Source organism: Lacerta agilis, chromosome 16, assembly GCF_009819535.1.
Source record: "Lacerta agilis isolate rLacAgi1 chromosome 16, rLacAgi1.pri, whole genome shotgun sequence".
Lineage (NCBI taxonomy): Eukaryota > Metazoa > Chordata > Lepidosauria > Squamata > Lacertidae > Lacerta > Lacerta agilis.
Window position 1 is genome coordinate 25,630,604 of NC_046327.1, and position 11,538 is coordinate 25,642,141.

General features: G+C 46.4%; 1 protein-coding gene across 1 annotated transcript; it reads right to left on the reverse strand.

The window, feature by feature from the left end:
• Positions 1–630: 630 nt before the first annotated feature.
• On the reverse strand, positions 631–11,253 carry RBP5 (retinol binding protein 5). The gene is made up of 4 exons (XM_033173595.1): positions 11,018–11,253; positions 9,270–9,448; positions 2,900–3,001; positions 631–816 (listed from the first exon to the last, which is right to left on the reverse strand). Exons 1-4 carry the CDS (start codon positions 11,088–11,090, stop codon positions 763–765), a joined length of 408 nt encoding a protein of 135 aa, XP_033029486.1. The 5' UTR covers positions 11,091–11,253; the 3' UTR covers positions 631–762.
• Between the last annotated feature and the right edge of the window lie 285 nt (positions 11,254–11,538).

Below are 11,538 nucleotides of genomic sequence, written 5' to 3' on the forward strand. Positions count from 1 at the left end.
TCCGGGCTGAACGATGGGGGTGGAGACGCTCCTTCAGGTATACTGGTCCAAGGCCGTTAGGTCTTTAAAGCAGTAGGCTAGCTTCTACACAGACTCACAGTAGGCCTGGGTGATGTATCGATACATCGTCCAGACCAGTTTGAGGGCCAGAGTGTGATGGTGTCTTCACCTGGGAATATATCACAGGTGGGGCTTGTCTGTGCCTTACCTTCCTTCTCCAGTTGCTGCCAGCTTCCTCCCTGTGCCAGGTACTGGCGGCAGGGGGAACAGTGGCAGTTTTACCCCAGGGCCTTGTGAGGCCAGGGCCGATGCTCCTTCCTTTTCATCATCGCGATGTATCACTATATCACGATGTTTAGGTGATGATACATCGCAATGTTGAAAAGCTTTATCACTGAGCCCTGCTCTGTCCATTGGCTTGGCAGGCGAGAGGCAATATCAGAGTTCAAAGCCAGCCAAAACGCTCAGAGACTTTTCCCCGAGGGCAAAGTCGGTCAGTGCAGGATGTGAACCCAAGGTATGGAGAGGACAGACTGGAAGGGGGAAGACGAACCTGCCTACGTATCTAAGTTATTCAGTAACAAAAGCCAGTGCAGGCAGCAGTTAACAAAAACACATGAACGCCAAGCCGTTGGTCATCTGTTATTTTAATCCAAAAGAGAAGGTTCAGGACAAGGAATGAAAAAATGATGGCTCGATTCTGGTCCCAGTTTGAGGCTCTAATGCCTGTTGCATCCAGAAGTTAGCGCTTGCTGCTAAGAATCATTTCACTTTCTGAAAAACCTGGACACAAACCACATCCTCTGCTGTCAAGCGCTAGGAGGAGAGAGAGAGAGAGAAAAGAAAAGGAAAAAAGAGTGAGGGAAGAGACACTCTAAGGCTGAGACCTTTGGAGCATTTTTCATTTGTGAAGCTTAAAACAGCTCATAACAGTAATGGAAAAACCCATTTCGGCTACCTGCACGTCCAATTTCTTTTGTGTTTTTTGTCCTGGATTGACAGCACTCAAGTCAAACATGACGCAAGCAGCGTGAGACAGCAAATTTAAATGTCGGACCACTGCTTGGGAGTGGGGAAGAAGAATAGCAAGGTTCCAGGGCCTGCTTCTGAAATTAAAATACAGCGATTACTTGCAGTTTAAGAGCAATTGTTGTGCTGACTTTTGAATACTTTAATGTCTGAAACAATAATCACATGCATCTTGGCATGCAGGAGGGGGAGAGAGGCTGCTCAAATGGAGCGTCTGCTTTAAGCATCTTTTGCGCAAACTCCGAGTGATAATCCATTGCTTGACCAGTGTTCTCTGTGTGGACATAGAAACATATCCTCTGGCAAAGGAGGGCCAATCTACCTCCTTTATGACACGATCCACAGGAAGCTCTCCTGCACAGAAGTACTGAAAGAAACTGAAATCCCTCACTGCACAGTAGTGGCAGCTCACATTCGTTTTTTTAATGGCATATATTCAAGAGAATCTCCTACAAGTTTACTTGTACACAACCCCCCCCTCTAATCAGTTCTGTATCCCACCCTTAATGGCAACTCATGAGCTACATGTTCCTAAGAACAGGAAGTTTTACTGCCTCGAATATATGGTTGCAAATTTTTCTGTAGTATAGGAAGAGCCCATTCAGAAGCACTTTAACAGCCTAGTGAAATTCGACCACCCCTTTTACTTGGAAGATGGGCAATTTGCTCTGCTTGGATCGCATTAATAGTTAATAGTTGCATGTCACCAAGGAAGATCAGCAAGCCAAAGTAAATCTGGCAATTGGAGGCTTTTTTGTAGAAAGCATTTCGGCGGATAAAATTGTAGACATGCAGTTCAAGCCATACATGTTGTGAGCGAATGAACACGCACTTCCATCATTAGTGCTGTGGCTTCGTTCTCCAAAGTTAATGTTATTCAGCTTATTTTTTAAAAAAACACTCTATTTAGCTTACATGCAATAATAAGCTAACAGCAACAAGAAAAGTGCTTTATGCCAGAACTGGCATTTTTTTATTTTATTATTATTGCATTGCATTGCACCATATCGTATGTATGCATCGTATCGTATCATATGTAGGCTTTAAGGTGCCACAACCCTTTTTGTATTTAGCAGATGTCTTCTGATTTCAAGCATCTCTCTGAACACTTTGAATAAATTCATTTTGTAGCCTAACTCTTGAGAACAAGGCAGATGTTTTTACTCCCTGTTAAATAATTTCACCTGTGCAACCTCTGGACCTGCGAGACACTCTCCATGATACAACAGGCATCTGCAGCTGAGCTTCCCCCCCCAAGCCTCTGGTACAGTTATCCAGCACAGATGGCGGCCGTCCCTTCATACTTGACATAGCAGAGGGTGATGGCAGTGGGAGATGCCGTGAATTAATGGACGGCACAGAATGACACGCCATGGACACCTTCTGTGAATCACTGCTTCACCCTCCCCTTAAAACAGCTTACCAGCATTGTTGCATGGGCGATTGTGTGGAGATCCTGCGCTGGCCATGCACAGAGCTTGTGAAAAACACTAAAGCCTTTTTTTTTTAAAAGAGTGTCATGCACAGAGGTGTGTTTTTGATTTAATCATTTCCCCTCCCTTACAGAAAGCCGCAGGAGCTGCGGTCAAATTTCAAGGAAGATGCAGGACAATGGGTGGCTCCCACTGAGCTCAGCCAAGTCAACTTTTGAACTCTTGGGAAAGGATGTTTTGTCAAGGGGCCGTTGCCTCCATAGATGACAGGCATAACTCATGGGGCCTCGCTTTGGCTTTTCAGGACCGGAGCTATAGAGAGAGAGAGAGAGGGCTGGCCCATGCAAGCTGCAGAAAACACCCAATTCCCTCCTCGCCTAAAGGCTTCCTCTGTGCTTGGGGCAAGCAAGCTTCCTCAGCAGGCTGCCCTTCCTCACCAGATGCAGCTGGTCCCCTTCTAGCCAGTGTCTCCAGCCTCGATTTTGTTTCTCTCCTCGCTGTTCACACACCAACTGATCTCCATCCCAGAAGACGGTTGTCTGAAAGGGAAGGGGGGGGCGAGAGAAAGAGGAGACAGCAATATCGTTAGCTAATAGAATACGCCTTCAGCTCTAGGGTGGTGTAGAGGAGGGGTAGGCAACCTGAGGCCCATGGGCACAAGTGGCCCACGGGGGTCATTTAACCGGCCCACAAGCTGCACCCGAACCGAGTCGCCCGCTCGGCAAGTCCCCGCGCTCTGCACTAGACCGGCACAGCACGGCGTGGGGACTCGGTTCTACGGTGCTGAAAATCGAGTCTGCGCATGCTCAGACGCTGAAAATCACATCTGCACAGATGCCAGAAATTGTGTCTGCGCAGACGCAGATGCCGGAAATTGCGGCCACCATGCGCACGTGCGATCCAGCCTACGGAGTGATCTCCGCTGGAGTGAACCGGCCCAGGTGAGGTAAACCTTGCTGAACGCTGGTGTACAGTATGTGACAGATCCACTTTACTATAAAAAACAACAACAGAGCCAGACAAATTAGATAGAAGTACAGCCGTACCTTGGTTCTTGAATGTAATCCATTCTGGGAGTCCGTTCAACTCCCAAAACGGTTTGAAAGCCAAGGCACAGCTTCCGATGGGCTGCAGCAGCTTCCTGCAGCCAATCAGAAGCCGCGGAAGCCCTGTTGGCCATTCCGTTTCCAAAAAACGTTTGCAAACTGGGACACTCACTTCGGGTTGTGATGTTCGGGAGCCGATTTGTTCAACAACTAAGGCATTCGACTACCAAGGTACAACTGATTGATTTGCAGACCAAAAGATCCCTGCAATGTCTCCTTCTGTCTGAACTCACTAGGGAGCCCCCAGTCTGCAGTGTGGGGATAATACTGAGATACCTTACAAGGTTGCTGTAAATTCAATAACAAAGGGATCTCAACACTCAAGAGCACTATAAATGTATGCTCAAATCTTACCAATGCCTATGGATTTTGCTTTCTGGAAAGGCCATTTGATCAAACAGGACACACACAAAAACAAAACAGGGTTGCTGTGGTCCTGAAATTGTGTAGAACCTACTGGAGAAAACAATATGTTCCACTTTTAAATCCTGATAGCTAGATTATAGGCACAGCTTCTAGACAGCCAGGAGTCTGGTGCTTTTATGGCCCAACTTGGAATCATTTCAGAATAAGTTCCTAAAGGCTATTTCAAGCATCCCAGGGTACCTTTGGTTTTTTTTTTATTATGAACTGAAATGGGAGATGGGAATCCAGTGGAGAGGAGACTACGCTAGCCTGTCTTTTGCTTTAAACCACCCTGGGAACTATTTCGACTGAATGATGGTATACAAATAGCCCCAAAGCAAACAAACAAACCACCATCCCTCTGATTACTGGTTAAAACTTATGCGTACGGCAGAAATAAACTTCCAAGGATATGACTTCCCAAAACCTTTGCATTTTTTTTTTTTTAAACCCAAGGCTGACCACTTGGTCTACGGCAATAATTCAGTTGCTTTAATTTTATGGCTTTTTCTAGATTGTTTTCCTGAATTTGATGTGTCGATTGTTAAAATGGAATTTAAGAAGAGGATCAGAGTTTCTCTGTTCAGTGTAATGTCTCTAACAGCAAATGTTAATGCGGCTCCCGGTACAAAATGATTAGGTTTCACCAGGGAGTTGAAATTTTATTACTTTAAATATACGGTAAGTTTATTGTTGTACCCAAACCTGCAGCAACAGTACCAATAAAACAATACGGGTCAAACATCCATCATTCAAGCGCAACATCCATGGTGTAAGAGAGAGGTTGCCAAAGACACCAACAAACTCAAATCCAGCTTGACTTCAAATTAAACTCCGAGTCACCACAACAATTTACAACAATTTTATCTAACTCCTTCTTCCTTCCCCGCTCCTTTTTTTTGCAGCCAGTACTTAGAGAGTCCGTGTGTTATGAAGCTATCATCGTCACTCAAAGAAAACCAGACAATTTCTGCCAGGGTGTGCCTGCTTGCTTGTGTGAACAAAGGTTTCAGAAAGTGATCTCTTGGGTCACAATATAAGCGGCAGGCTAACAGATTATGATGTCTTCCACCAGAGGATGACCACAAGTACAAAGTTTGTCCATGTACGGGGGACCTTGTTGTAGCAGCCACCCAAGACTGCAGTGGGCATCACTTGGAAACACAGCTCAATAAAGGCATTTCTTAAGGAAGCCGGTGAGTGTTTGGTCAGATAACTAGGTCTAAAATGCTCTGTTCTCAAGTGTGGATACCAAGGGGAAAATATGGTGTTTCTAATTAGTTTCAGGTCCCCTCTTGATTCGATTCAGAAGAGCCAATCCCTTAGTTGACATTCAAGGTCAAAGCATAGCTCATTTCTGGAAAATAACAATAATCTAAAACATCTTGACAAGTTCAAAAAGCTTTGTAAATGCTATTGTTACACTATGTGTTGCTTTCTGCTGTATTCTCTGTTTTATTGAACTTGTATGTAGCTATTTTACTGCATTTTGAATTAAAAGTAAAAAAAAAAATTTGACAAGCTGCTTTCCAGTGTTGCTTATCTCCTAATTCCATATAGCACAGAGCAGGAAAATGCTCAAAAGGCAGAGCAGCAATTTTTAAAATATACTTTAACTTTAACTTTTTCCTGACAGTGAGAGCTGTTTGGCAGTGGAATTTGCTACCAAGGAGTGTGGTGGAGTCTCCTTCTTTGGAGGTCTTTAAGCAGAGGCTTGACAGCCATCTGTCAGGAATGCTTTGATGGTGTTTCCTGCTTGGCAGGGGGTTGGACTGGATGGCCCTTGTGGTCTCTTCCAACTCTATGATTCTATGATTCTATGAGTGAGTTCGCTCTTGCCTTAATTATTGGCCACCCAGATTCTGTATGAAGAAGAGTTACTGATCCAAAACTTTAATGGAATTCAAACCAGAGCCCCAGATTTCAATGTCATAGAGTATTTGAGTAAGAAGTTTGCTACCAAATATCTTTCGGGCAGTTTCAATCAGCTTTCCACCCTTATCGTAACAGAACTTCATCAACGCCCCAATGCTTTTCTGTGCTTTGACTTTCACTGCCTCCATACGGCACTTCCAAGAGAGGATTTCAATAGAGTACACCCAAGTATCTGAATGAGCGAGTTTCAACACAATGGTGCTGATTCAACACCATCTATACCTTAGGACTGTGTCTGCCAAAGAAACACAACCCTACTGCTCACCTGAAAGGACCCAGCTATTGATTACAGGAAGTTCCACAAGGAGGGAGCTACTTTTGAGAAAGACTGTCCAGATGTGCACTACAGAAGTCTTCTCACATTGCTAAGATTTCAGTTAATGCCCTCTCTTTTGCGCTGGGTGGGCTGCATTGCAACTTTCTTCCTGTATAATTTTGCGGCAAGGAAGCAGTAAAAGACAGGAGAACTAAATAAATGTTGGCTATTCCAGGACAGTGACCATTGCTTGAAGTGTAAGAAAAAGAAGAGAGTTTGGATTTGATATCCCGCTTTATCACTACCCGAAGGAATCTCAAAGCGGCCAACATTCTCCTTTCCCTTCCTCCCCCACAACAAACACTCTGTGAGGTGAGTGGGGCTGAGAGACTTCAGAGAAGTGTGACTAGCCCAAGGTCACCCAGCAGCTGCATGTGGAGGAGTGGAGACGCGAACCCGGTTCACCAGATTACGAGTCTACCGCTCTTAACCACTACACCACACTGGCTCTCAAGTCAGCAATAAAAAAAATAAAATAGAAGCCAACAATTATTATTTTTCTTGCCAAGCTTTAAAAAAAATCAAAGTAAAATTGTAGTAAGGGGCTAGCCTTACTGGGGGGGGGGAATCAGACCATTGCTTCAGGCAGCAGCTTCTGGTGGAGGGAACTTTTGCTACCCCCAATATCAACCACATGCCTCCCTTTAAAAAAAAAATAGTTCTTAATCTATAGCAGTGGGGTGACTTTTAAAAAAACAACCACCACAAATCATCCCAACCCACAATGACAATACAGTGGTACCTTGGTTGTCGAACTTAATCCGTTCTGGGACTCCTGAAACCGTTTGAAAACCAAGGAGCGGCTTCTGATTGGCTGTAGGAGGTTCCTGCACTCAAGTGGAAGCTGCGTCGGAAGTTTGGCTTCCGAAAAACATTCGCAAACCGGAACACTCACTTCCAGGTTTGCGGCATTTGGGAGCCGATTTGTTTGGGAGTCAAGCCATTCGACAACCAAGGTACCACTGTATTCAGTCAGGGGACGGGCAATACATGATGATCTCCAGAAATGGAAGCGGTGACTGTGAGACGACCTGAAGCTGAGATATAACTGGTAGAGCGCTACCCCAGTAACTGATTCCAGAATGTATTATTGTTTTATTCAGGTGTGAAAACAACCAAGGCTGGTCTTAGGCAAAGAACTCTTGATATGAAATTCTCCCATTAACCCCACAGGTATCAAATGCCGTTTTTAGCCACTATTCCAAGGTCTGGAGGCAGTATACATTTAGTAATAAAAGCAAATTAATACAAAGTTCATTGACTGGCTTTGTCATAACCTCGTTAGACAAGCCACTCACTCTCAGACCCCCATCTGAGGATAACGTGGGCCTAGCTTCCAATGCCATTAAAATTACCAAAAAGAAAGCCAGCAACTCTGAATGCTTGACAAACCTTTCATTAGCATTCAAAAATTATTTCTACTATTATTACTACTACTTCCTCTGCCCATGGCCTTTATTTCCAAAACCTTTATTTGAGGCTGTGCGTTCATTTTATTTGCTGCGCTTAGCCATTGATGGAGTGTTTGTCTATCCCTCATTTGTAAAACGGAGTTCTCCTAAAAGGGTCTGAATGCTGAGCTCCTAATAAAAGCCACCTCGGAAAGAGAGGGAGACACTGAAAGATGTTTTTGTTCCAAACACATCCTTTTCCCAAAACCAGGCTGCTGGTGTATCAGAAGCACAGCCCCAGTGAAACCATGACTCACAAAGCTGAGAAGTGCCCACAAGAGGTCAACAAGTTTGTTTTGCTGCGTGTATGCAGAAGAGACAGGCCCCGTCAAGCATATGAGAGTGAACGAGAGGCCGCCGTTGTGCTACAAGTCGTGCAGGCTTAACATGGAGCCTAGTTTGGGCAAAAAATAAGTTTCAGTTGGCATAAGCAACTCACGTGAGTTCGGTTGTCTCCTTGCGTGAACAGTGCAACATGGGAGGAGACGTTACAAGTAGGCATTTCTGCACCCCCAACGCATGGAGATGAATATTACACCTTCTAATAATAACAACAACAACAACAACAACAACAACAACAACAACAACAACAACTCCCTTCTGTGTGAGTAGGCTGCTCTACTGACTAGTTTTTATTTGCACAAATGTGCTTCTTTCTGCTTGTCAGGTGAACAGAAAGTTTCACAACACTGCTGAGCAAGGCCGTCTTAAGCATATGCGGCGCTGTGGTGCAAAGATCCCTCAGCCTCCCCCCCCCCCTTTCCCAGAGTTGTCGACCTTTTCCCAAGCCTCTGTGGGGATTGCTCTCCTCCCGCAGAGGCTTGGGAAGGAAGCTGCATGCCCGCCAGCCATATAGTTGGCGGGGCGCAGCTTTCATCCTAAGCCTCTGCAGGGATCGCTCTCCTCCCGCGGAGGCTTGGGAAGCAAGCTGCACGCCCAACAGCCATATGGTTGACAGGGCACATTTGGCGGGCGGGCAGGGAAAGGGGAGGCCGCCGGCAAAGCCGCGCAGCTCCCCCACTCGCCGGGGCGCCCCTGAGAGGCCAGCGCCCTGGCACAACACGACAGAAAGCCCAATAGGAAAGACGGCTCTGCTGCTGAGCCAGTACAACCAGCAGCAGAGCAAGCCGGTTGGGCACCTGGGGCGGCACGTGTGTCCCAGGCCCAGGGACAGCCACCTGCAGGGTGGGGCAAGCTGGGGCAGGATGCTCCGCCAGGTGGACCATCTGGGGCAGCGTGGAGTCTGCGGGCGCCCACGCCACCGCATCACTCCCAGGAGAGATGCATGAATCATAGAATCATAGAATCATAGAGTTGGAAGAGACCACAAGGGCCATCCAGTCCAACCCCCGGGCGTGCTGCAGGCCCTGCAGTGAGTGCCGCCTGGCATTTTGTCACCCCCTCAGTGGTGACACCTGGGGTGGCCTGAACCCACCGCACCCCACTTCCTCCACCCCTGAGCACAACTCAAGGCCAAGAATCAATGTGTGTGAACCCATGTCGACATAACTCTCCTTTTGCAATCTCTCTCATGGATGGCCACCGAACGGGTCTGTTCCCGCAGTCCAACGGCTGGCAAGCTTCCGCTTCTTACCTGGCACTTGCGCCCATCCACTGGTCCCAAGTCCTCTTCAAACTCAACCCCAAGGTCAAAGTCCATGATATAATTCCGAAGCGAAGTCAACGTGCGGATGGTCATGTGGTCTCCGTTGTGGACGATCTCCTTATCCGGCTTCAGGAGGCAAACCAGTTTCCTTAGAGCGACATTGATGTCTAACATATGACAGTGTGAGAAAATAAGTTGGATAGGTCAGGGCAGTGCGTGAGCACATGCAACTGTGCATGTGGCAGGATAAGTACAGTCATACCTTGGTTCTTGAACAGAATGCATTCCAGGAGTCTGTTCGAAAACTAAGGTGCGGCTCCTGATTAATTTGGAAGCTGCGGAAGCTGTGCTGGATGTTCAGTTTCCGAAAGTGGTTGAAAAACCGGAACACTCACTTCCAGGTTTTGATCGTTCAGGAGCTGATTTGTTTGGGAGCCAAGGCATTTGAGATCCGAGAAACGACTGTAACAGCTTAGTATGCAGAAACGGCAATGGCCTTTCTTGTTACTTAGCCCTTGCTCTAGATAGTTCTCTAGTGTTTAAGCCACCTTGCCCAACCCTTAGTAAGGAAAGAATCATAGAATCATAGAACTGTAAAGTTGGAAGGGACCATGAGGGTCATCTAGTCCAACCCCCTGCAATGCAGGGATCTTTCGCCCAACGTGGGGCTTGAACCCATGACCCTGAGATTAAGAGTCTCATGCTCTACCGACTGAGCTATCAGGATAGACCCAAGAACACATCTGTCTCAGGCATTTATTTTGAAACTTACACCCTCGTCTTCTCTCCCCAGATGTAGCCAACGTAGTAAAATCAAGTAAAAGGCAATTAAATATAGCACTTTAAAAACCAATTATTTTAATATCTATGCATTCTTTCCCTCGCCAGCTTGCCTAGAAAATTGGACCCTGGCTAAGAAATTGAGCTACATCTCAGGAAGTCCTTATTTGAATCTCATTCATGCCATGAATGCACCCCCCTCATTTGCAATACAGTGGTTAATAATACAGACCTACCTTACAGACCTGTGGTAAGGATTGCCAAGTTGGTAGCCAACGCTAGACCCTTCAAAATTACCATATAAATCAGTGTTTTTCAACCTTTTTTGCGCAAAGGCACACTTGTTTCATGAAAAAAATCACGAGACACACCACCATTAGAAAATGTTAAAAAAAATTAACTCTGTGCCTATATTGACTATATATAAAGTAATTTTTCAATTTTTCCCACGGCACACCAGGCAACATCTCGCGGCACACTAGTGTGCCGTGGAACAGTGGTTGAAAAACACTGTTATAAATGCTAAGTTGCTTTGGTCTCAAATGCCAATATCTTGAAAAAGCATCACTGAAGCATAGTGGAAGAAGGGACCCCTGTCCTAACTCCAGAATGTGTGGCCCCAGCTGCAGGATCCCATGTGCAGCCACAAAGGCACTCTGCATATGCTCCAAGTTAATGTTTTTATATATGTTCCATATCTTCAAGTTAGGTGCTCATGGGGGTTTGGGAGGGAATATTAAGCACTGTATCAAATTCATTCTCAGAGTTTGTGGGGTTGGTGTGAAAGGGGGAATGAGTGTGTGAGAGAGAATAACAGAATCCCGGAATTATAGAGCTGGAAGGGACAACCCACGCACCCCCCGATCATCTAGTCCAACCGCTTACAATGCAAGGAGAGAGAGAGAGAGAGAGAGAGAGAGAGAGAGAGACTGGCGGAGGGTGAGAGGGACGCTTACCTAAGGCACGAAGGTAGTTGTCCATGTTGTCCTGGGAGACGAATCGGTAGTAGCCGGTGAGATTGGGAGGCATCAGAAGGCAGGAGCAGGAACGGAAGAGAGAAAGAACAACCGAGGGGGAAAGAGAGAGAAGAGCTCCAAGCGGCACGTGTGAACACGACAAGAGAGCAGACCCGGAGGAAAGAAAAGACTCTGCTTTTCGCCCCACGGAGCCGCCTGCTTACTTTGCCGGGTGATTTAAGCCGCCGGGTCTGTCTCTCTGCCTTCCTCGCTCGCTGGCCCTTTTCTGCCTCGGCTTATATAGCGCCGCTGTGCTCCCAAATCTCGCCGCCGTAAGAGTCGCTTCGCCCCGGCCCTCGGTAGGTGGGGGACGCAGCGGGGGAGGAGCCGGGAAGACGGCCTCCCTCCCACCCACTTTCTTCTTCTTCTTCTTCTTCTTCTTCTTCTTCTGATTAAGACTTTAAAAAAAAAAAACCAAAAAAAAAAAAAAACCACACAAAGCGCGGAAAGAAAAGAGAAAA

Excerpts from the sequence above, each read along its gene's own strand:
- RBP5 (XM_033173595.1), bottom strand. The coding sequence starts at position 11,090 with ATGCCTCCCAATCTCACCGGCTACTACCGATTCGTCTCCCAGGACAAC. Across the intron at positions 9,449-11,017 it reads CAACTACCTTCGTGCCTTAG|ACATCAATGTCGCTCTAAGG; the intron begins GTAAGCGTCCCT and ends GTCATATGTTAG. Across the intron at positions 3,002-9,269 it reads TGGATGGGCGCAAGTGCCAG|ACAACCGTCTTCTGGGATGG; the intron begins GTAAGAAGCGGA and ends CTTCCCTTTCAG.